Raw genomic sequence first — 26,860 nt, 5'->3', positions numbered from 1 at the left:
ATCCAGGCTACTAAGCGGTCCATCTCTCAGCGAGACTAAGGGTAACCGTAACAATCTGTATAACTATATTACGCATAATATTTTACTGGTCAGTGGTGCCCAACAAGATAATTAATCCTTTAGATGGAGTAAGACATATGAGAACACAAAGATGGGAAAACAAATGAATAAACGAATATACTTGTATTGTTGGTAAACATCACTTTTTTTGCAATGTTATGATTTATAATGTGATTTGCATATGTCATCTATTATAGCAAATGATGATTGGGTGCTCTCATAGGGAGTTACCTTTTGCCATCCCCCTAACAGGTGGGTCCAATTAAAGTTGATACATATGTTGGTTATAAATAGCAAGTGTTTCAGTTATATGTTGTAAGCCTGATGAAACAGCCTGTGTGCTGAGAAACGCGTCGCTTGTTTTTACTTGGTTTTATTAGTAAACTTATTACTTTTTTATAAAACACTTGCTTTTGTGCATTATCTGGACCTATTTTTTTGGCCTCTTATTTGGACCTCTGCTGTTTGCCTCCTGTGAGGACCCTGTCATAGTCTGTTGGGTGACTGCATTGATCCCATCTTGCCTGACTAGCATCACTGAAGATGCTTTACCAATTGTGAGTATATTACCTAAATATAGTAATATATTTTGGGTCCTAACTGTACTAGGCCATATAGGCACCTCTGTGTCCTTTATATATCCACTACAGATTAATCTCATCCATCCTAGAGGTCGGTCTGCTGGGTGACTGTGATTGATCCCAGACTGCTTCTATTGCACTAATTGAAGTGCTCCCTAAACTGTGAGTTTGCTTTTGGCACGAATAGACCATATCCATTGTGTTGAACAAACAATATTGGGCCATGTGGCGCATCTGTCTCTTTTCTGTTTTGTAGATCATCTCTATGGGATCCTGTCTGGGTTCTCTACAGATTGCTGCCTAAAGATTACCCTCAACCTATATCACTCCTCAGAGACTCTGTATTTATACATTTGGAATTATTGGAGTATCATTTATTGTTTATACATTGTGTGCAATATACAGTATAATAATTGATTTGAAATATCTGTTCAAATTTATCTGTTATTTATATAATTAATAGACTTGACATTTTTGTTACTATTTAGGGCGCCCCCTATCTCATAGAAATTTAAAAAAAGAACTGAATAAACAATGTTTTCTTGTCAGGCCAGACCACAGATACAGCTGTAGCCACATAGGGGCCTATCTGTCAAGCTCCGTATGGAACTTGAGGGCCCGTGTTTCTGGCAAGCCTTCAGCAATACGAATACGATCGGGTTGATTGACACCCCCTGCTAGATTGGCCGCGAATTTGCAGGGGGCGGCGTTGTACCAGCAGTTCGCAAGAGCTGCTGGTGCAATGCTGAATGAGGAGAGCGTATTTCTCTCCGCATTCAGCGAGGTCTGTCGGACATGATCCGCACTGTCGGATCATGCCCGACAGGCCTTTCATAAATAGGCCCCTAAGGATCAATGAATTAAATGGACACTGAACCCAATTTTTTTCTTTCATGATTCAGATAGAGCATGCAATTTTAAGCAACTTTCTAATTTACTTTTTTTTTTATAAATTTTTCTTTGTTCTCTTGCTATCTTTATTTGAAAAAGAAAGCATCTAAGCTAAGGAGCCAGCACATTTTCAGAACCATGGAGAGCACTTGTTTGTTGGTGCTGTCCAATCAGCAAGGACAACCCAGGTTGTTCACCAAAAATGGGCCAGCATCTAAACTTACATTCTTGCTTTTCAAATAAACAAACAAAGAGAATGAAGAAATTTGATGATAGGAGTAAATTAGAAAGTTGCTTGAAATTGCATGCTCTATGTGAATCACAAAAGAAAAGTAAGCGTAAGTATAACCAAATGCTGCAGAATTAGCTTCAGTTTAAGGGGCGTGATACCCAACATTTTTATATAATTTTCCAATTTACTTCTAACAAATTTGCTGCATTCTTTTGAATCCTTTGTTGAAGGAGCAACAATGCACTTCTTAGAGCTAGCTGAACATATTAGGTGAGCTAATGATATAAGGTATATATGAGCAGTCATCAATAAGCACCTAGCTTCCTGTAGTGCATTGTTACTACTGAGCCTACCTAGGTATGCTTTAAAAAAAGTATTTTAAGAGAAAAAAATAGAAGTTAATGGGAAATTTGTTTAGAATTGCATGCTCATCTGAATCATGAAAGTTCATTTTGACTTTACCATTGCTTTAAACTTTAACAGCTTTTGCTTAACATTTTTTTCAGGTGAAAAATATTTTTGACAATATTGGTCTATTATGTGCATGGTACAAACATTTTGAGCTCAATTTTCACTTTAAATGTAACCTCTAATTCAAAACATTATGTTGCTTACTCAATGGAACAATAATAATTCAAACAAACTTTATTTAGTTGGTTAGATCTTTGTTAGATCAGGTTTGATCAGTTGTTTTTATTAGATCTAGCATACGAGTGGTATTAAAGGGACATAATACACCCATATTTTTTTTAGCTGTTTTGGTTTTAGTGTGTTGTGAACATGTTGTCTATCCCTAATGAGCGTTGGAAACATAATGCAAATATTTTTTTTATAGACGATAGCTCAAATTTTTTTAACACATACTAAGCTCAAATCGTTTCTGAGAATAAGTCCGGCTGTTATTCAATTTAGTAGATATTTGATAGATCAGAAATGATCAGAGTCAGTTGATTTGTTAGATCTAACATAATTACAGAGATATCATATAGTAAATTAGGGGGGGGGGGGCTGGCCCACTAAATAAAAATTCAGACAAAAAAAATCATTCAGGCTAGATATTTGTTAGATTATTTTAGTTCAAGTGTTTAAAATGTTAGATCTAACTTGCAAAAGGTGGTATTAATAAACATATAATGGGAGCTTCTACGTATTCAGTATAGGCTGTTAGCTCCCATAATAAAAACTGGACAAAAAGTTATATCATTAAATTGGTTGGGGGGCACGAAAAATGATTCAGGCTAATAAACCTTTGTTAAAGGGACACTGAACCCAATTTTTTTCTTTCATGATTCAGATGAAATTTTAAGCAACTTTCTAATTTACTCCTATTATCAATTTTTTTGCTATCTTTATTTTAAAAACAGGAACATAAATCTTAGCAGCAAGCCCATTTTAGGTTCAGCACCATGGATAACACTTGCTTATTGGAGGCTTATATTTACCCACCAATAAGCAAGCATAACCCAGCTTCTCAACCAAAAATGGGCCAACTCCTATGCATCACATTCCTGCTTTTTAAATAAAGATAGCAAGAGAATGAAGAAAAATTGATAATAGGAGTAAATTAGAAAGTTGCTTAAAATTGCGTGCTCTATATGAATCATGAAGGAAACAATTTGGGTTTAGTGTCCCTTTAAGTCAGTGTGTATTTTGTAATATCAAACATGCAACAGGTGCTATTACTAATCATATTGTGGGGGACCTTTCTGTATTCAAATGGTGAATACCTAAAGGCCCCCATAATATAATTATTAATAACACCTTTTGCATGTTTAATATTACATAATACACATGAAACATAACATAGTAACATAGTAGATGAGGTTTAAAAAAAACTGAAGTCCATCGTGTTCAATCTATACAAATCTAATATACTTACAAAAAGCTCCAGTTGAACTTAAATTAATCCCCATTTAATACAAACAATCATATCCATGAATTTTGTTTCTAGTCAGAAATGTATCCAAACATTTTTTAAATGTATCTAGGGTATTGGCATTCACTGCCTCCTTTGGTAATAAGTTATAAAGTAATCATGTCACCTCTCTAGAGAAAACAGACCCAGTTTGGCTAGCCTCTCATCATAGCTTAAATTCTCCATTACAATTACTAGCTTTGTGGCCCTTCTCTGAACTTTTTTCTAGTTCTGCAATATCTTTTTTTACGATCGGTCCCCAGAACTTCACTCCATACTCATGGTGAGGTCTTACCAGGGATTTATATAGTGACAGAATTATGCTTTCCTCCCTTGAATCAATGCCTCTTTTAATACATGCTAGTATCTTATTAGCCTTTGAAGCCTCTGCCATGCATTGTGCACCCATCTTTAGCTTGTTGTCTATTACTAATCCCTTTCCTCCTCTATTTGACTAAGTCTTTCCTATTTAAATATTACATTTCCTGCTTATTTTTACTTTTTCAAGAGTAAAATGAAAAAGCCCGGCCGTGCCCCAAGAGAAACGCATTGAGGTACACAGATCACCTGTTTTGTCTAGACCCAGCATGGAGCGTCCTGAGGTCACGGGTCAGTAGTCACTCATTGGATCGAGAGACGCTAGTTAGCGGCACTCCGTGTTGGGGATTCCTCTCTCAGTGGACACTCTTGGTGCACACGCTGGTGCTCGGATATTACAGGCATGATTTTATGCACATTATAGTAAGTGTGTTTTATATTGTGCATTTGCTTGTTGTTTATAAATTACACTTGATTTGTTTTTAATGCTCTGTTTTTATCTCCCTGTTCTATATGAGTATATACACATAAAAGCACATAAATATATATGATTATAGTCATTTACATATATATTTAAAAATGCTGCCATCGCTGCACGACTTACCCCCTTCGCTGCGCTTAGGTTCTGAACATTAGCGTGCGCTGGTAATAAACTATCACACAGACTATCTGAACCAAGTTTAGTAAGTGTTGCAATTTATATGTATGCAGTTAGTACAATCACATGTATCATTGGAAGATACAAAAGTAATACAATATGAAGTTAATGTAGTGCATACAATAAATATATTTAAGCTGAAGTTACACAGGAAAACTGGTGCAGATAAACAGGTAGCAGATTCTCAAGGGTTAATGCCTCAGCAATAAAGTTATATAGGAAAACTAGTATAGTTAAAACAGGTAACAAGATCTTTGTGAATCTTAGTTGTTCACAAAGTCTGCCAGGAAAGGAAAGTATGTCTTGAGCTTGCAGACAACAAGAAATATTGGCATTTAATGAAGGAAGCCGAAACAATTAAAACGGTATCAGTAAATGGTTGTTGGCGTCTAGATAGTGGACAGGTAGAGGAGCTCCTTTGAAGTAGACTGTATAAACGGAGAGTGAGAACTGATGAGCGGTTAGTGCTTAAAAGAGACGCTTGCTTAGCAGAGGCTGCCCAGGAGCAGGATGATGGGTTTTGAAAACCGGAGCGGCTTGTAGGAGATCAAGCTGCACAGAGCGGATGTCTGCACTAGATGAAAACCTAAGCGCCTTTGGTCAGATAACAGGCGCTTTAAGCTAACAGAGTAGATATCCATGCACAGTGGATCACAAATATCGCTTTCACCAAATCTGGCCCTTAATACCTAATGTATGTCTCTGTATATATGTTAGATCTGACAGAACAATTTACTGATCATACTTTTCATTCCAATTTTTTTAAGGGAGGCTGATGACGGGTTAGCCCCCCCCCCACTGAATAATTGTTAATACCAACTTTTGCTTGTTAGATCTTACATAATAAATACTTGATCTAACTTGATCCAACAAAGATCTATAAGCCTGAAAGATTGTTTGCCTAAAATTTTTAAATGGAGAGCTATTCCCCCAATTTAATACATATGTCTGTAATTATTTTGGGTCTAACAAAAGAACGGACTGATCATACCTGAACTAACAAACATCTATCAAATTACATAACTTTTTGTCCAATTTTTATTATGGCAGCTAACAGCCTATACTGAATATGTTGAAGCTTCCATGATATGATTATTATTACTAACGGCTAGATTACGAGTTTTGCATTAGAGGTTGTGCGGTGCTAATGAGCAGTTTATGCTCACCGCTCACTTACAGATAGCGCTGGTATTACAGTTTTTCCAAACCCGGCGTTAACTGCAAAAAAGTGATCGTAGAGCACAATTTTGCTCCACATCTCACCTCAATATCAGCGCTGCTTATGTTAGCGGTGAGCTGGCTGAACGTGCTTGTGCCCGATTTCCCCATAGGAATCAAAAGGATTTTTTCTACCTTAATTCCGATTGGCTGATAGAATTCTATCAGCCAATCGGAATTGAAGGGACTCCCTCTTGGATGACGTCACTTAAAGGTACCTTCATTCAGTAAGAAGACTCCGGATGAAGAGGATGCTCTGCGTCGGATGTTTTTGACGATGGAGCCGCTCCGCGCCGGATGGATGAAGATAGAAGATGCCATCTGAATGAAGACTTCTGCCCGTCTGGAGGACCACTTCTGACTGGTTGGATGAAGACGTCTCCCGGTAGGGTGATCTTCAGGGGGTTAGTGTTAGTTTTTTTTAAGGGGGGATTGGGTGGGTTTTAGAGGAGGGTTGGTTGTGTGGGTGGTGGGTTTTAATGTTGGGGGGGGATTTGTAATTTTTTTTTACAGGTAAAAGAGCTGATTACTTTGGGGCAATGCCCTGCAAAAGGCCCTTTTAAGGGCTATTTGTAATTTAGTGTAGGGTAGGGCTTTTTTTATTTTGAGGGGCTTTTTTATTTTGTTAGGGGGATTAGATTAGGTGTAATTAGTTTAAAAATCTTGTAATTTGTTTATTAGTGTCTGTAATTTAGTGTTTGTTTGTTTTGTACTTTAGGGAATTAATTTAATTATAGTGGTAGTGTTAGGTGTAATTGTAACCTAGGTTAGGTTTTATTTTACAGATACTTTTGTATTTATTTTAGCTAGGAAGTTATTAAATAGTTGATAACTATTTAATAACTATTCTACCTAGTTAAAATAAATACAAACTTGACTGTAAAATAAAAATAAAACCTAAGATAGATACAATGTAACTATTAGTTATATTGTAGCTAGCTTAGGGTTCATTTTATAGGTAATTATTTAGTTTTAAATAGGAATAATTTAGTTAATGATAGTTATTTTATTTATATTTATTTAAATTATATTTAAGTTAGGGAGGGTTAGGGTTAGGGTTAGACTTAGATTTAGGGGTTAATAACTTTAATATAGTGGCGGCGACGTTGGGAGCGGCAGATTAGGGGTTAATAAATGTAGGTAGGTTTCAGCGATGTTAGGGACGGCAGAATTAGAGGTTAATAAAATTTAACTAGTGTTTGCGAGGTGGGAGTGCGGCGGTTTAGGGGTTAATATATTTATTATAGTGGCGGCAATGTCCGGTTTGGCAGATTAGGGGTTAATTTTTTTTAAGTGTTTGCGATGTGGGGGGGCCTCGGTTTAGGGGTTAATAGGTAGATTATGGGTGTTAGTGTACTTTTTAGCACTTTAGCTAAGAGTTTTATGCTACAGCGTTGTAGTGTAAAACTCTTAACTACTGACTTTTAAATGCGGTACCAGTCTTGACAGGAGAGTGTCTACCGCTCCCTTGTTGGAAGACTCATAATACCGGTGCTATGCAAGTCCCATTGAAAAAAGAGGATACACAATTGACATAAGTGGATTTGCAATATTTCCGAGTCTGGCCAAAAAAGTGAGCGGTACACCTGTACCTGCAAGACTCGTAATACCAGCGGGCATTAAAAATCAGCGTTGGGACCAGCCAATGCTGCTTTTTAAGCCTAACGCAAGACTCGTAATCTAGCCGTAAGTTTGGAAAGTTAGATACAATATTTAAAACACTTGAACTAAAATGATCTAACAAATATTTATCAGCCTGAATTATTTTTTGTCTGAAATTTAGATTTGGGGGGCCAGCCCTCCCCCTAATTTAATTTCTGATATATCTGTAATTATGTTAGATCTAATAAATCAACTGATTGATCTAACAAATATAGAGAAAGTGCATAGAGGACAGCACCAAAGATGCAGAAATGTATACACGCTCACTTCATAAAAGAACAAAAGCCTAAAACAATTGTTCAGAACGTATGTAACAAATGTGGGGGTGAAGGAGCACCTCTGAGTGAGGCTTAAGTATACTTTAGAGAATAAAATAATACAGGTATAAAGACAGTAAATCTAGAACTAATAAAATAAATGAAGTATGGTTAAGCTACGATAGTTTAAACTGAGATTATATAGCAGTTAGATGAAGCATTGCAACAGTGGTTGCAACAATAATGCTGTAATAAACACGTTGAATTGAACAGATAAGAGAAAATGCAACAATAAGATCAAGGTGATAAAATTGACTTAGAAGAAAAAATAAAATAGTGAATAACGCTAATAGTGACTGTGTATATTTAGTGATGGTGTTTCCCTGTGTAATAAACACACTAAATTGGACACTAGAAAATGTGACAATGAGATCAAGTCGATAGAATTGCCTAAAAAAACGATTAGGATAGCGATCTGAGCTAATAGTGACTGTACATATTATAGTAGTGAGGTGATGGTATTTCCCTGTGTGTACGGGAGGATATGAGAGAAAGCTAATTTACATGTGAAAAACAAATATTCAATAAGTTAAAACTGGCTTACGTATACCTTATTGACAGAAAAAACATATACAAATGATACAAATAATACAGGCACGGCTAGAGTCGTGCGATTGAAAAGATTGGCCAATCTTAAAAAATATATATTAATATTATAAAAAAAAGAAAACGAGAAGCAATAAAATAGTTAGGAATCCCCAGAAATAGGGGGGGATAAAGGAGCAGAATTGTGTCCCAAAACAAGTTCTTATGTGCGAAGTGAATATGGTGTCCCAAGATAAAATCCAAGTAAGGTATCCCCAGTCGGGTGAGGTGGTGGGATCCAAAGAATATCATGGACAAAAATAGGTAAAGCAGTCCATTAGGTAGACTAAATGTAATCCAAATATTGAGATCCAAAAAGAGAAAAATAGTGGTGTAACCTGTGAAGAAAAGAAGAACAAAAAATACTGCACAGAGTGATCACAATAAAGAAACAAAAATTAGAAATGTGCTCATCGTATTAAAACAGAAACTCGGGCTGGTATGTCATACACAACAAATGTCTACGCATTTCAGCCTACAACGAGGCCTTTATCAAGACTATACCAGCTTAGAGTGATGGAAATATTTAAAGGCTTGTTTAGCCTATCACATATAGGGGGTGTGATTTTGTTACGTGTCATATCATGTCTAGTGATTTGTATATAAAAAGTTTTTTGTTTATGTATAAAGGTTATAATACTGTTCACTTGTACATACTTATTTAAACTCTACTACTCTACTTAGCTACAAAACTAAGGAAACATCCACTAATCAACAATACATAGATGTTCCATTCATTACACAGCACAGTCAAGACAAGCATAACATTGAAAGAATTATAAAGAGACACTGGAATATCCTTAAAGAAGACAATATTATAGGGGAAAAGCTGAGAAATAAACTGCATTTTATATACAAGAAAACCAAAAATCTTAAAACTATTCTGACCCCTACTGTCATGAGAAAAAAGCCCATCTCAATTACTGGAGTTCAAGGCGATATACTTAAAGGCTTTTTTTCCATGCCATAAATGTAAGGCATGCAAACATTGGCTAAAGAAGAACTCTTTTGAGTCACATATCACTAAAGAAAAGTTTAAAGTCAATCAGATGATCCACTGTAAAGATAAAGGAGTAATATACCTATTGGAATGTCCATATTGGCTCCAATACGTAGGTCAAACAAGTAGATTCCTAAAAGATCTTATCAGGGAACATCTCCTTAAAATAGAAGGGAATGCAGACGATGTGCCTCTATATAAACATTTCAAAGAAATAAAGGAGATACCAAAGCCCTACAATTTATGGGGCTACAAAAACTACAGAAAGATTTGAGAGAACACTTTGAAAAAAAAGCTCCTCCGCACTGAATATAAATGGATCTTTGAACTTGACAGTTCCAAAAGGCCTGAATGTGGACTTTGAAATTGCACATCTACTGTAGTTTCCCTCCCAGATACATCTAGACCCTATCCCCAATATGTTTGAGCCTCTACTTGTCTTTTTTCTGGGTTGCATTTGAGTGTCTCTTACCTAACTCTAACTTTTATGCAACTAAGCATCAAAACTAAGCATCAAAACTAAAAATCACCATCATCCATATAAGTCTATCAACACAGAACATTTAGCTAAGATCTCTGACACTCATATAGCCTATAAGTCAAACCGTGACCCACCCGTGTACCATACACAATCAATACTTTTTATTACCACCATAGGTGGACATCTGTAAATATGACCTAAGGAGAATGTCATTTTAGCCTATAGCTTTTTACTTAGTATATCCTTCACCATGTCATTATAACCTCAATAAAGCACATTAGATGTTTTAGATGTTTTCCATCCTAGCTATCTCTATGTAGATATATCTTGTGGTTCTTGTAGGTTTTATTATGATATTTCTTTGTTTTCATATATATTTATTTTTATATATAGATATTTTATATATATATATTTTTTATATATATTTTTTAGTTATGTGTCTCACCTTCTTGGGCTGTTTATATGATATATTTTTAGATATTTTTTATGATATATGTCTATGATATATACTTTTAACCTGTTTCTATGTTGTTAAAGTCACTTTCAGTGTCTTCAGGCCAACCAATTGTTATATAGCCATTGTTGTACATGTATGCTTTATGTCTCTACCATTTTTTAGAAGAAATAGTATATAGATTTGCTATTTTCTCCTTTATTGCTGTTATTATTTATATTTTCTCCTTTTTTCAAAATCATTATGATATGTCTATTTTTCATGTTTTTATCAGCTATTATTGCTAAATTGTTAGCCGAAACGGCAACCTTTGTTGAGAGACAGCTGTCTGTTTACACTGCCATACATATTATCCACAACTTTGAAACAAAACCCGTATTGTGGTGGCATTATCACTGCCGGCATTGACACTGTTGGTTATTATCGCTCCCTCGACGGCGAGTAATTTCCCTTTCCTCACCCCCTTCCTTACACATGTTTGATTTTCGTATACAGTATAGAATCACTTTGTGGGTATATGATAATATATGCTTTTGCGTCTCCTTGAAGTGGTTCTCACTTATATGAAACTGCACTTTTCCAGTTTTTGGATACACCTAAGCAAGAAGTCATATGGTAATATTCTCCTAACAGCCTCTGTTTTGCTGTTAACACAACTACACCCAGTTGGAAACACCAATGCCCAATTTCAAAAGGGCGGAACGAGCTATAATAATACACTAACATGCAGTTGTTCTTCCTTTTACTTAAACCATAATAAATCTCTGTTTTTTTACACAAAGCTTGTTTAAATAAGTATGTACAAGTGAACAGCATTAAAACCTTTATACACAAACAAAAAACTTTTTATATACAAATCACTAGACATGATATGACACGTAACAAAATCACACCCCCTACATGTGATAGGCTAGACAAGCCTTTAAATATTTCCATCACTCTAAGCTGGTATAGTCTTGATAAAGGTCTTGTTGTAGGCTGAAACGTGTAGACATCCGTTGTGTATGACATACCAGCCAGAGTTTCTGTTTTAATACGGTCAGCACATTTCTAATTTTTGTTTCTTTATTTTGATCGCTCTGTGCAGTATTTTTTGTTCTTCTTTTCTTCCACCACTATTTTTCTCTTTTTGGATCTCAATATTTGGATTACATTTAGTCTACCTAATGGACTGCTTTACCTATTTTTGTCCGTGATATTCTTTGGATCCCACCACCTCACCAGACTGGGTACACCTTAATTGGATTTTATCTTGGGACACCATATTCACTTCGCACATAAGAACTTGTTTTGGGACACAATTCTGCTCATTTATCCCCCCTTTTTCTGGGGATTACTAACTATTTTATTGTCTCTCGTTTTCATTTTTTTATAATATTAAAGGGACAGTAAACATATAAAATAATTATCTTAGCGGCAGGTGGCAAAAACAAAAGCATTGCGAGATATTTAATATCAAACTTGGATTTAGCAGCTCTCTGCTCCAGGATCTTCTGACCGGGTCTTGGATTTCAAAAGCACTTTTCGGGGCACGCTGTCTAATCACAGCGTGCCCGATTGTGCCATTGAAATGAATGTAGCTCGCTCCTGCTACCAAGCCAGTGCGGGAGCAAGCTACATTCATTTCAATGGCTCAATCGGGCGTGCTGTGATTAGACAGCGCACCTGTGAAGCACTTTTAAAATTCAAGACCCGCTCAGAAGATCCTGGAGCGGAGAGCTGCTAAATCCAAGTTTGATGTTAAATATCTTGCAACGTATAGGCATATGTGCTTTATTACTGCTATTTTGGGGGGACTCTTGTAGACGCATTTACACATACATATATTTTCACGAATTGGGAGACATATAGGTGTAGTGTAGGATATGGAGGCTGGCACACTTTGTCTGGACAAATCTGATCTAAATTATAAAATTAAGGTCCTAATCTCTTAATGTACCTTTAGGTAAAAACATGAAATAAAATGTTATAATGCTTTTGGTTTTGAGTAAATAAAATTAATACCATGACTTCTTACCCAAGTGCTTTGATATGGATTCCGTTAATTGTAACTGAAATGTTGTATGATCCTGTTGGAAGCGGAGGCAGAATAACATGAATCCCATTTGTTGTCACATTTTTTATCTTGGCATCAGTGTTGTTTATTTCAACCTTTATGTTTAAACTTTCACTAGTATTAGTTAGAGACATCATGATGTAAAGTGTCTGGCCACCTGTATGTAGAGTGCAGTACAATGGCAAGACAATCAGTGTATTCTCAGTTTAACAAACACAAATTATATTAGTTCAACAGACAATCTGAATATAAAGGATATAATTTGTTTAATAATTAGAATTACATAAACTAGATATGTCTACAAGTTTCTGAAGTACTTTGTTATATTAATCAAAATTGTACTAACAATATTTATTATATATTTTTTTCTATTTTGTATATGTGTATTGCTTAAAGGTATAATACATTTCCATTTTAGAGACATTAAACACACTATTAACTATTAAGTCTCCTTTCAATGATCCCTATTTCTTGATTCTTAGCAAATAAATCAGACAGACAACAGTTTTTGGTTTGCAATCATGAAATTGATACAAAACTTTAGGTATAATCTGCTTAACAATAACTATTACAAGGTGAAGGCAATTGAGTGATACTAATAATATCCACACCTATATATGGTTAATGAGCCAGGTGAGCTGATATACAGGGGAGCCAAGCTTCTACTCCCAAATACCCGGGCTACATTATTACAGAGCGCTTCATCCAGAGAAGTCGGTGGCGCTTCTAGACAGTGTTGATGTATGGCTTCTGCTTTGCATATTAAAGCCTTAACTTGCATCTGTGGATGCAGCGGCTAATGGTGTTGACTGACAAAGGTTTACCAAAGTATTCTCCAGCCCATCTATCTATTACAGACTCATAACGGTTTTTGAGACAGTGACCTATCAAGGATCGGAGATCACGTGCATTCAGAAGTTGTTTTATGCCTTGCCCTTTTCATCACCAAGATTTAACTGGATTCCTTGAATCTTTTAATTATATTGTCCACTGTAGAAGGTGAAATGCCCCAAATCCTACCGATTTGTCTTTGGGGAATGTTGTTGTCAAAGTGTTGGATTATTCGCTGATGCATCTGTTGGCAGATTGGCGAGCCTTGACCCACCCTTGCTCTTAAAGGACTAGGCATTTTTTGGAGGCTCCATATATACTATGATTACACAATTTCCTCACCTGTTTCACAATCACCTTCTTATTTAAATTTTTTCACATAGTTATTAATCTTAAATTGCCCCTGTCCCAATTTATTTTGGAACATGTTGCAGTCATATTTAAAATATTAATTAATAATAGTGTATATTTTCAAAAATATATTGAATTCACAAATAAAACATCAAATAATAGTCGGCTAGATTACGAGTTGTGCGTTAAGGTAAAAAAGCAGCGTTAAGAGGTCCTAACGCTGCTTTTTTACGCCTGCTGCTATTACGAGTCTTGCAGGTTTAGGGTCACCACACATTTTTTTGGCCTTACCACAAAACGACTTACGTAAACTTCGTAAGGTCTTTTTTCTATGGGACTTCCATAGCACCGGTATTACGAGTCTTTCCTGGGAGGCCAAAAAGTGAGCGGTACACCCTACCCCTTCAAGAGTCCCAACGCATTCTAAAGTCAGTAGTTAAGAGGTTTATGGTACAACGCTGTAACATAAAACTCATAACTAAAGTGCTAAAAAGTACACTAACACCCATAAACTACCTATTAACCCCTAAACCAAGGCCCTCCCGCATCGCAAACAGTAAAATAACATTTTTAACCCCTAATTTGCTGCTCCGGAAACCGCCGCCACCTACATTATATTTTGAACCCCTAATCTACTGCCCCCAACATCGGCGACACTTACATTATATTTATTAACCCCTAATCTGCCGCCCCAATGTCGCCGCAACCTACCTACACTTATTAACCCCTAATCTGCCACCCCCAACGTCGCCGCCACTATTATAAACATATTAACCCCTAAACCGCCGCACTCCCGCTTCGCAAACATTAGTTAAATATTATTAACCCCTAATCTGCATCCCTAACATCGCCGCCACCTACGTATATTTATTAACCCTTAATCTGCTGCCCCCAATGTCGCCGCCACTATAGTAAATGTATTAACCCCTAAACCTAAGTCTAACCCTAACACCCCCTAACTTAAATATAATTAAAATAAATCTAACTAAAAATTCCTATCATTAACTAAATTATTCCTATTTAAAACTAAATACTTACCTATAAAATAAACCCTAAGATAGATACAATATAACTAATAGTTACATTGTAGCTATCTTAGGGTTTATTTTTATTTTACAGGCAAGTTTGTATTTATTTTAACTAGGTAGAATAGTTATTAAATAGTTTAAATTGTTTTTTGCATTTTCCATAATGTCTCAACTTTTTCGGAATTGGAGTTTACTACCTGGTATTTTGGCCATGGGATTGACAGTAATAGGTTGGATCAGACTGATATACTACAGGAAAGTTCTACTCTGTGAAAAACTTGTGATTTTTAATGTCTTAATAAACGCCTACATTTTAATTTGAGTCTCGAGCGTGTTCTGGGGGTGGGAGCACTTTTGTCTCCTCTCTCTTACAACCTGTTGGGACGTTGTGTAGCCCTTAATAGAGACCCCAGCTCTCAGACTTGTGGATTTTCGTTATTGGATTTGTGGATACCAAAACACATACCTGAGCTGCCACCCCGAGTGAAGGTGACACTTTGGAGACCTGAGTGTGAGCTTGCTGGACAGCTCAGATGGTTCAGTCTGCTGGTTGAGTGCATACATGTTTGTGAGCATATAGTTTTATTTTGCAATTGGTTGTTTTGAATGTAGAAAAGTATTTCACCATTGGAGCGCCCTCTTTCATTTTTTACCTTATAGATGACATTCTATCCTTTCATGGGAGATGTTTGATTGCAGAGGAGGCAGCTCCTGATCCTTAATTGGACTTATTTATTTATTTTTGCATATTCTATTTGGAGTTATTAATTATACAACACTGTTTAATATAAATAGTATGTTTGGATATTGATCTTTTTCATATCCTCAGTTACTTACCAGCACTGCACATTTTTTGGCGCATACAGTTTATTGGGGTTTCCCTCTTATTGGTATATTGCGCTAAAATGAAGCTGCACTAATTTAGTAAATCGCCATAGAGCGGGCTTAACAATGTTATTGAGCTGGTTTTTCGTTCCTGTAAGTGCGCTTCTCTGTGTGTGTGTGTGTATATATATATTACTAAAAAAACATCATATATATATATAAATATGTATTTAAGAATAAATAGAACATATTTTGCTATGTGAAGAACATTGGAATGTGAAATATTCATATTAGATGTTGGGTTAGCGCACTTTAAAAATGTGATTGGGTCACCACGTGAGTAAGGGTGTTAGTTTTTTTTCCACTTTTCATCCTCCATTGAAGTCTATGGGGGAATATTAACAAGGTTACGATATTCGTACTTTGACTTTTTGGTCACGTCAGGTTAGCGCTTGTGTGGAAATTTTTTACTTTCAACTTCTAATATGCGCGCTACCTGACACAAGCAAAAAGCCTCCATCTAGCGAACACACAATCGGGAGCGCAAAGTACCGCTCCACTCATATGCTAGCCCTCTGTCTACTGCCTGGGCCAAGACAAGCCACCTGGGCAAGGTGTTAATACACAAAACTCCAAACCACAGGAACAGGACCAGCGAGTTGTACAGCGTGCTGGATCGGGGTTGCTGAAATCTACCATCTTTGGACTTATCAAGCTGGTTTGGCTAACCCTCCTCAAGCCATTAACAAGCAAACATCCTTTAGGAGCTGTACACCAATAGCCAGCAACCAGGGAGGGAGGGCAGGGAAACCTCTGATCCGAAGGTAAGAAGCAGCCGAAGAAATCCGGACATAACTTTATAAATGCTTCACTTCCCTCTACAGTTGCAACACAAACTCTTCTCCAACGGCCATTAACCCTTAGGTGTATGTTGTAAAGTCAGCTTTGATTATGAAATCGACACTCTTTATACTGAATAGTCAGAATTTAAAATTGTATTTCAAATTTACACTTCTCTGTTGTCTTTACATTTTTCTCACCTGTATGGTGTTATGTGATTTTTTTTAAATGTACTTATAGCTATGAATAAACAGATAAAAATAACACTTCCACATATTACTATTTCTTATTTCAAGCTGCACAAGGCATGTCTAATTATTATGCACGATACAACTTTGCAATACACTTTCCTCATTCATTTTGCCCCTTCTTTTGTAACCATACTCTGTAAATTGTGTGTTTTCCAATTCTGACAATTGGAAGTGCACACTTGAGATTTCACAAGCCTAACTCTGCTACATATCTGTCCCTTGTTAGTCTCAACAGAAGTGATAAGATACTGTAAAACAACAATAGTTTTGTTAACAAAATGACAGTGACTAGCTGTGTGTTTGACCATTGAATAACAAAATCAGCTAACATAATTTTAAAGGGACAGGCTACACTAAAATTGTTATTGTTTAAAAAGATAACGCCTTTACTACCCATTCCCCAGCTTTGCACAACCAACATTGATATATTAATATACTTTATAACATTTAAACCTCTAAATGTCTGTCTGTTTCTAAGCCACTATAGACAGCCTCTTAATCACATGCTTTTTTATTTGCTTTTCACAACAGGAGACTGCTAGTTCATGTGGGCCATATGGATAACATTGTGATCACACCCAAGGAGTTATTTAAGATTTAGCATAACACAGTACTAAATGCAAGTCAATAGATAATAAATCAAACATTTACTATCTTCAGCGACAAAATACATCCATTTTGTTGCTTGAAATCTTTTTATTAGATAAATCTTGTTTTATAACTTTTTATGAAAAAAAGGTCAAATAAATGTATGGAGTTTTAAATTACCAAGAATCTCTACATACTACACTAACTTAGCAGTGCATCAAACAATATATATATTTTTTAGATTTGTTTTAAAGGGACATATATCATCAGAATAAAGCTCTGCATTGCAAAACATTATCTTACATAAATATCACAAATTTGTCTTTTTTAGCACAATTTTTTTCAAGAACACAATTTTCCCAAGAAGCGATACATTTTGTAGCACCCTTAGTTGGAATTCTGTGTAGGAGTAAGGTGTAGTGAAAAAGTGTTTCAAAATGGGAATGTGTGCTTTAAAAACCCAGGATTTATATAGCCTTATTTAAGTTATCCTTTGAGTATTGTATCAGTTTATGAGTATCAAAATATAGCCGGCACACACTCACACACACATATACACACACATATACACACATATATACACACACATACACACACACACACAACCATATACACATATACACACACATACACACACACACACAGACATAAACACACACACACAACCATATACACATATACACACAAACATATATGCACACACACATATACACACACACATATATACACATACACACACACACATATAAAAACACACATACATATACACACACACACACACACACATACACAGGATTTTACCAAGCACGACTTGTATTGTTTTACGAGTGGCTTACCTGCAAAGCTGGTTACATTTGGACTTAGAGATAAAATTACTGGATTTAAAGACGGCTCATACATTATCCTCTTTGTAAACACAACACTCTGCTCCCCAATTTTCATCTTTACATCAACTTCATACACATTTTCATCCTGTCAAATGGAAAAGATAATCGGGTGACCATTTGAGAATAGTTAAAAAACAAACACATTTTAGACTTTTGCAATCTTGTATTAATAAGCCTTTAACATACACAACGAAGCAGGATCCCACACAAAAGTAGTTTCACATTTTTGCAACATATACAATACTGTGGAGTTTCATTGGCATTTCAGAAACTTGTATTCTCTGTTTCTATTTTTTTTTAGTGTTTGTGTGTTCTTATGTCATATTCATGATTTGTGAATGAAAAGTTTTCAATTTAAAGGGACAGTCAAGTCAAAAATAAACTTAACTTATTCAAATAGGGCATTTTGTTTTACACACCTTTCCAATAAATCTTTTTAATCCTTTTATCACCAATTTTGCATTGTTCTCTTGGTATTCTTAGTTGAAAGCTAAACCTAGGTAGGCTCATATGCTAATTTCTTAGAACTTGAAGGCCGTCTCTAATCTGAATGCATTTTGACAGTTTTTCACCACTAGAGGGAGTTAATTTATGTGTGTCATATAGATAGCACGCACTGAAGTTACCTAGGAGTCAGCATTGATTGTCTAAAATGTAAGTCTGTCAAAAGAACTGAAATAAGGGGACAGTTTGCAGAGGAACAGATACAAGGTAATTACAGTGATAATACGTGTATTATTATAACTGTGTTGGTTATGCAAAACTGGAGAATGGGTAATAAAGGGGTTATCTATATTATTAAACAGCAAAAAACATAATTTATACTTACCTGATAAATTATTTTCTTTCATGGCATGGATAGTCCACGAATACATTCAATTACTAGTGGTAATTCAACTCCCGGCCACCAGGTGGAGGCAAAGAAAAAATTATATGAGGTAAGCTCGCTCCTAAATAATCTACATATATGTGTAAAGCAGGTGCATCATATATATATATATATATATATATATATATACAGGGAGTGCAGAATTATTAGGCAAATGAGTATTTTGACCACATCATCCTCTTTATGCATGTTGTCTTACTCCAAGCTGTATAGGCTCGAAAGCCTACTACCAATTAAGCATATTAGGTGATGTGCATCTCTGTAATGAGAAGGGGTGTGGTCTAATGACATCAACAACCTATATCAGGTGTGCATAATTATTAGGCAACTTCCTTTCCTTTGGCAAAATGGGTCAAAAGAAGGACTTGACAGGCTCAGAAAAGTCAAAAATAGTGAGATATCTTGCAGAGGGATGCAGCACTCTTAAAATTGCAAAGCTTCTGAAGCGTGATCATCGAACAATCAAACGTTTCATTCAAAATAGTCAACAGGGTCGCAAGAAGCGTGTGGAAAAACCAAGGCGCAAAATAACTGCCCATGAACTGAAAAAAGTCAAGCGTGCAGCTGCCAAGATGCCACTTGCCACCAGTTTGGCCATATTTCAGAGCTGCAACATCACTGGAGTGCCCAAAAGCACAAGGTGTGCAGTACTCAGAGACATGGCCAAGGTAAGAAAGGCTGAAAGACGACCACCACTGAACAAGACACACAAGCTGAAACGTCAAGACTGGGCCAAGAAATATCTCAAGACTGATTTTTCTAAGGTTTTATGGACTGATGAAATGAGAGTGAGTCTTGATGGGCCAGATGGATGGGCCCGTGGCTGGATTGGTAAAGGGCAGAGAGCTCCAGTCCGACTCAGACGCCAGCAAGGTGGAGGTGGAGTACTGGTTTGGGGTGGTATCATCAAAGATGAGCTTGTGGGGCCTTTTCGGGTTGAGGATGGAGTCAAGCTCAACTCCCAGTCCTACTGCCAGTTTCTGGAAGACACCTTCTTCAAGCAGTGGTACAGGAAGAAGTCTGCATCCTTCAAGAAAAACATGATTTTCATGCAGGACAATGCTCCATCACACGCGTCCAAGTACTCCACAGCGTGGCTGGCAAGAAAGGGTATAAAAGAAGAAAATCTAATGACATGGCCTCCTTGTTCACCTGATCTGAACCCCATTGAGAACCTGTGGTCCATCATCAAATGTGAGATTTACAAGGAAGGAAAACAGTACACTTCTCTGAACAGTGTCTGGGAGGCTGTGGTTGCTGCTGCACGCAATGTTGATGGTGAACAGATCAAAACACTGACAGAATCCATGGATGGCAGGCTTTTGAGTGTCCTTGCAAAGAAAGGGGGCTATATTGGTCACTGATTTGTTTTTGTTTTGTTTTTGAATGTCAGAAATGTATATTTGTGAATGTTGAGATGTTATATTGGTTTCACTGGTAAAAATAAATAATTGAAATGGGTATATATTTGTTTTTTGTTAAGTTGCCTAATAATTATGCACAGTAATAGTCACCTGCACACACAGATATCCCCCTAAAATAGCTATAACTAAAAACAAACTAAAAACTACTTCCAAAACTATTCAGCTTTGATATTAATGAGTTTTGTGGGTTCATTGAGAACATGGTTGTTGTTCAATAATAAAATTAATCCTCAAAAATACAACTTGCCTAATAATTCTGCACTCCCTGTATATATATATATATATATATATATATATATATATATATATATATATATATATAAATATATATATATATATATATATATATATATATATATATATATATATATATCAAGAAAAAAGAAAGTAAATACTTCAAATAAGAAGTTCCTAAAAGCCTAGGGAGAAAGCACAACTACACAAATAACAATAGAGACAGATGCCAAAAATACAAAGCAAACTTTAATATAATATTAAAAAAAACACATATACTAGGGATCCCTTAGTATCAAACTAAATGGGCCAGCTTAAATAATGTTAGGTGCACCTAGGATGAAAGTTACTGTAAATCAAATCCATCAGTTACGAATATGCATGTAACTGTCTGAAAAGTCCAATACAGAAATGGCAGTAGAAGTGCTGAAACACTGTTAGCTTAGTGGATACTAATCCTTAAGATGCAAAAAAGCCAACGATAACAGGCATCAACCCCACACAAAGGCCTATTCAAGCACACTAGAATAGAAAAGAGGAGCCCAAATAAAGCTTATCAACAGGTTTGACCACCGTTGAAGCATCCACCCAACACCACCGGTCAATTACCACGTACCTGTCTCCCTTACGCCACAGCTCCTCCTAACGTCGCTGCCGTTTTTGTTTGCTGCCTTTCGGGGTGATCCTGTGCATGGGGGGATCCCATGTAAGTAACCGCTGCAAAGCACCGATGAGTCGTATCGCTAAATCTGAGCAAGCCAAGACTTCTTGGAGAGCAAGACAGCCCTGGAACAAAGGTAAGCAAACCAGAAAGCCTTCCGCTGAGGCTGTCAGCATGAAGGGGACACCCCAATCCAGTTCTTTATCAGGTAAGAGGCAGGCTTTCCTTTTTTCAGCAGGCTTGGGTTCGCGACATTCCAGATCCTTGGGCAGTGGATGTAGTCTCCCAGGAAAACAGGATAGGATTCAAGTCTTGTCCCCCCAGGGACAGATTCATATTATCAAGGTTGAATAACCAGACTAAACTCAGTTGAGGTCAAGCTGATAGAGCATTGAGAATCACTCTTAATTCTAGGATATTTATAGGGAGGGCAGACTCTCCTGAGTTCAAAGTCCCTGATCTCTTAGGGATCCCCAAACTGCTCCCCAACCTGGACAGGCTGGTATCTGTGGTCACAATCTCCCAAGAAGGTCTCAGGAAACAAGTGCCCTAGGGGATCCACCAAGACAGAGACATCCTTGTCTGAGAATCTAAAACTATCCTCTGAGAGAGATCTGAGTAATCTCCATTCCATTGATTGAGCATACATAACTATAGAGGTCTCAAATGGAAGTGAGCAAATGGAATAATGTTGATGAATGCCACCATGAGACCAATTACTTCCATGCATACAGCCACCGATGGATGAACAGAGGACTGAAGAGAATGACAAGCCTCCAGAAGCTTGAATTTTCTGACCTCCGTCAAAAAAATCTTCATAGATACTGAGTCTGTGATTGTCCCCAGAAAACATACCCTGGTATTTAGCACCAAGGAACTTTTCCCTAGATTCACCTTACACCAGTGAGAGCGGAGAATAGCTAACATAGAATCTGTAAGGGATCTTGCTAACAAAAAAGATGGAGCCTGGACCAAGATATCGTTCAGGTAAGGAACCACCGCAATCCCTAGAGACCTGGCCACAGCCAGAAGAGCCCCTAGAACTGTCGTAAAGATTCGAGGAGCAGTGGCAAGGCCGAAAGGCAGAGCTACAAATTGGAAATGATGATCCAAAAAAGTGAACCTCAGGAACTTGAAATGTTTCCTGTGGATAGGCACATGAAGATATGCATCATTTAGGTCTATAGTGGTCATAAACTGATAAACTGACCCTCCTGAACTATATGGAGAATAGAACCAATAGTCTCCATTTTGAAGGACAGGACTTTGAGAAACTTGCTGAGAGACTTTAAAGTGCATGTAAAGTCAAGTGAAGATCTAATCATCAAAGTGTTTAATTACATAAATAAAGGTTAGTTTAATTCATCATCTTTTTAAAATCGCTTTCTAACAGTGAATATAAAGATTTTTACTTCTTATTCTTGTCACCGATTCCTCCGCCTGGCATTTTGGTCCCACATATCTCTATTGATTGACACTTCACTCTGTAAATATTTTTTTCACCCCCGGGGGTTCAGGCTGGTTGTTCGCTACGTCACACGCTTTAACTGCGCATGCGTGAACTACATGATGACGTAGCGTACTCAATGCTCGTCCTCGATTCGCGCATTCGCAATAATGATATGATAGCATTTATTCAATCTTTACAGATAAGGGAAATATCAGATTGATGCTTATTGCTATCAAAAGAAAAGCTGCTCCTCGCTCGCAAAGTATTCAATGAATCGAAACATTCATTGAATACTTTGTTTATAATATAGTTTCGGAGTGTAAACGCATGCACAATGGGAAATGAGGTGCCGAGGTTTAGAGCGTTAGTTTTTTATATATGCATGCGCGTTCTGTCGGCAAAAATGTAAACGCATGTGCAGAGGTCAGCACTGATCGTGAACGAGAATGTAACAGACGTTAGCGAGTGGGCGTCAAATATTGTAATCATGCAGGAGAAATAGGATGAAATACCGGAAGAAGAAGGTTGGGAGGAGTTAAAGGATTATAACGGAGCTAAGTAGAAAATAAAATTAAAAGATAATTATTCTTTATATAGAAATTTTATTATTGCGGTTTGCTTATATCCAATATTGTGAGCAAGTAGGTTTAATTAAATAGTGAAAAATTTACATTCACTTTAAGTCTAGAATGGTTCGAAAAGATCCCTCCTTTTTGGGAAATACAAAAAGATTTGAATAAAATTCCGACCCTGTTCTGCTAGAGGAACTGGGATAATCACTCCCAGATAGGACAAATACCTTATGCAGTTTAAGAAGGCCTCTCTCTTTACCTGGTTTACAGATAACCTTGATAATTAGAATCTGTCCCTGGGGGGACAAGACTTGAATCCTATCCTGTTTTCCTGGGAGACTACATCCACTGCCCAAGGATCTTGAATGTCGCGAACCCAAGTCTGCTGAAAAAAGGAAAGCCTGCCTCCTACCTGATAAAGAACTGGATTGGGGTGCCCCCTTCATGCTGACAGCCTCAGCGGAAGGCTTTCTGGTTTGCTTACCTTTGTTCCAGGGCTGGCTTGCTCTCCAAGAAGTCTTGGCTTGCTCAGATTTAGAAGATGAGGAAGATCTCTGCCCCTTGAAGTTACGAAAAGAACACAAAATAGAAGTCTGATGACCCTTAGGTCTATACTTCTTATCCTGTGGTAAAAAAAAATCTCTTTTGACCAAATAAAGTCTTACCCTTAAAAGGTAGAGACAGAAGCTTGGATTTAGAAGTTACATCTGCAGACCAAGACTTTAATCAAAGGGCTGTGCGGGCTAGTATCCCAAAACCAGGGCTGGACTGGGACCAAAAATAGGCCCGGGCATTTTAAGGCAAAGCAGCCCACTCCCCCCCCCCCCATTTCTTATTTAACGGTATACTATTGTGAATAGGCTGGTATGAAAAAAAAGGAAAATATAAAAAACAATATAAAGTGATCATTTGTAAACACAAGACATATTCAATAAACTATCCATTTCAAGCTCAGAGACTTGGCGGTGGTGTGTGTTGTGTTTGTATAGACTTAATAGGTGTCAGAGACCATACTGACTCTCTGAGATGGTGTGGGGTTTGAAAATTGGTTAACAGGCCCTCAAAGAATATGTGCGTATGCTGCTAAAGACCAGTAATAACTTTTACTAGAAGCATTTTTGCTAATGGCATTATATTGCAAAATGCTGCAATTTAAAATTGAAATGCACCTGTGCACGTATAAATGTTGACCTTTCTATCCCTTTAAGGCAAGGATGGGGAACCTTGGCCCTCCAGATGTTTCAGAACTACATTTCCCATGATGCTCAACTGGACTTTAGAGTGCCTAAACATCATGGGTAATGTAGTTCTGAAACATCAGGAGTTCCAAGATTCCCCATCCCTGCTTTAAAGGGTCATGAAACCCAATTTTTTTCTTTCACGATTTAGAAAGAGCATACAATTATAAACAACCTTCTAATTTACTTCTATTATCTATTTTGCGTCATTCTCTTGATATTCTTTGCTGAAAAGCATATCTAGATATGCTTAGTAGCTGCTGATTGGTAGCTGCACATAGATGCCTCCTGTGATTGGTTCACCGTGTGCATTGCTATTTCTTCATTAAAGTATATCTAAAGAATGAAGCAACTTAGGTAAAAGAAGTAAATTGGAAGGTTGTTTAAAATTGTATTCTCTACCTTAATCATGAAAGAAAATGTTTGGGTACAGTGTCCCTTTAAGGCAACTTTGGATAAAGCAGTTCCTTTTCTATCATGATTATTGCATACAATAAAGTGCAGGCACTGCAGGCTTCCATCTATATATAAGGTAGAAACAGTCATCTTTATATATAAAAAAAAAAAAGCCAGAGTAAAATCACACCTTTTCATGTGGGTGAAATAATCATTTCTATCACTTAAAGGGACAATCTACATCAGATTTTCTTATTGGTTAAAGAGATAGATTATCCCTTTATTACCCATTCCCCAGTTTTGCATAACCAACAGTTATATTAAAGGGACAGTCAAGTTCTATAATAAACTTTCATGATTTAAACAGGGCATGTAATTTTAAACAACTTTCCAATTTACTTTTATCACCATTTGTGCTTTGTTCTTTTGGTATTCTTAGTTGAAAGCTAAACCTAGGTAGGCTCATATGCGAATTTCTTAGACAAGTCCAGGTTTAAGACTTTGCTAACATTAAAATATGGGATATCACCAAATCCTACATAACATATACCATTGGCAAATCAGTCTTAAATCCTACACTAGCGCAGATGATATAACAACTATACACTGGTTAATGCAGAAACAACTTTAGTGTTTAGTGATATTCCTGTATGTATTTATTATACATTTTAAATAGTAAAAGGACATATTGGTGCTGCTGTGGCAATTTACATCCCAATTTTACATCTCCAGCACTAAGAGAACATATAGACATTTATAAAACAAAAAAAAATCCAAATTCTAAATAAAACAACAAAATGACATTTTATTCACTGGCCATTAAAATAAAGGAGGGGGAATATGCAATGGATTTTCTTGCTTGTTTGTTTTTTGTTCTATTGATCACATAATACACTAATATAAAACATTTACTACACATAGGGCTCCATGTACTAAGCCGTCAATTCATCCGTCATTGTAGACGCGGATAAACTCGCCGTTACTCGCCGCGGGCGAAATGGTGTCCGCTGTCGCTATGTACTAATATTCCCCCAATAAATAGACAAGTCTAGCCCGCCGCGAGCAGTTGCGGATTGTTGATAAATTTGACGCCTCGCTCGCCGCGACTAAGCTGATGGTACTTAACTTTCAGTTGAATTGTCTGGCCAATTATTAACACGTGACATGCAAGGTGTCACGAACATCATAGTAGTCGCGGGAATAGAATTTTGCTCCTATAAAAGTTCAACTTATCTAAACAACTTTATTATTGTTCAAAATTTTTTGAAGAGTGATAACAGAGCGTTATTTTTGTAATATTTATTTACAATTTGGATATGGCTTCATCTGGATCTGATAATATATAAATATTAATATAAAAATAATTATAAAGATTGACAACTAACAATACAAATTTAAATAGATTACTCTTTAATTACAGTCGACAAATTGGGCGCAATTTATGTACATGGAAATGAGAGACAAATTAGACGCCAGTTATGCTGTAAGTACAATGCTGATATTACTGCCTTTTATATATGTCTAGACTGGCGTCTAGATTGACTTTCCTATTGTTTTGTACCTTGCCCGCCACCTAAAAGGTGGCGAGGCAAAAATAGCGAGGTGGGAGCGGAAATTGTAGCGAGCGGACAAATAGATTTTTTAGTACATTCGTTTTTTGGCGAGTTGGTGGTCAAATGTGTCTAATTACAGTGAAAAATGGAGCGGTAGCGAGGTTTGGCGGATAAGTACGCTCGCAATTTTAAAGATGCGAGTTTTAACATAATTGACGGCTTTGTACATATCAGTTTGCGAGTTTTGACGCGAGATTTGTTGCGGGTAGCTCGCTGACTGCTTAGTACATGGAGCCCATAGAGAGAGAAAAAAAGAGGGGAAATGGACAGTCAAGGGGGGAAGGAGATAGGGATTATAAATAGTAATATTGCTTACTATGCTTTTTAAATGTACCTTGACTTTGCTGTCATTTC

General features: G+C 36.7%; 1 protein-coding gene across 1 annotated transcript in view; it reads right to left on the bottom strand.

Moving 5' to 3' along the window:
- The window catches only part of PKHD1 (PKHD1 ciliary IPT domain containing fibrocystin/polyductin), a 1,710,134-nt gene that overhangs the window by 1,280,248 nt on the left and 403,026 nt on the right, over positions 1-26,860 (bottom strand). Inside the window, exons 30-31 of the mRNA XM_053709557.1 lie at positions 17,979-18,114; positions 12,390-12,585 (exon numbers count right to left, since the gene is read on the bottom strand). Of these exons, the coding sequence (XP_053565532.1) occupies positions 12,390-12,585; positions 17,979-18,114 (332 nt within the window). The remainder of the gene's footprint in view (positions 1-12,389; positions 12,586-17,978; positions 18,115-26,860) is intronic.

The sequence above is a fragment of the Bombina bombina genome, chromosome 4 (genome assembly GCF_027579735.1).
Source record: "Bombina bombina isolate aBomBom1 chromosome 4, aBomBom1.pri, whole genome shotgun sequence".
Taxonomy (NCBI): domain Eukaryota; kingdom Metazoa; phylum Chordata; class Amphibia; order Anura; family Bombinatoridae; genus Bombina; species Bombina bombina.
The sequence above is the reverse complement of the archived record's forward strand: the minus strand, read 5'-3'. Positions and strand labels throughout refer to the sequence as shown.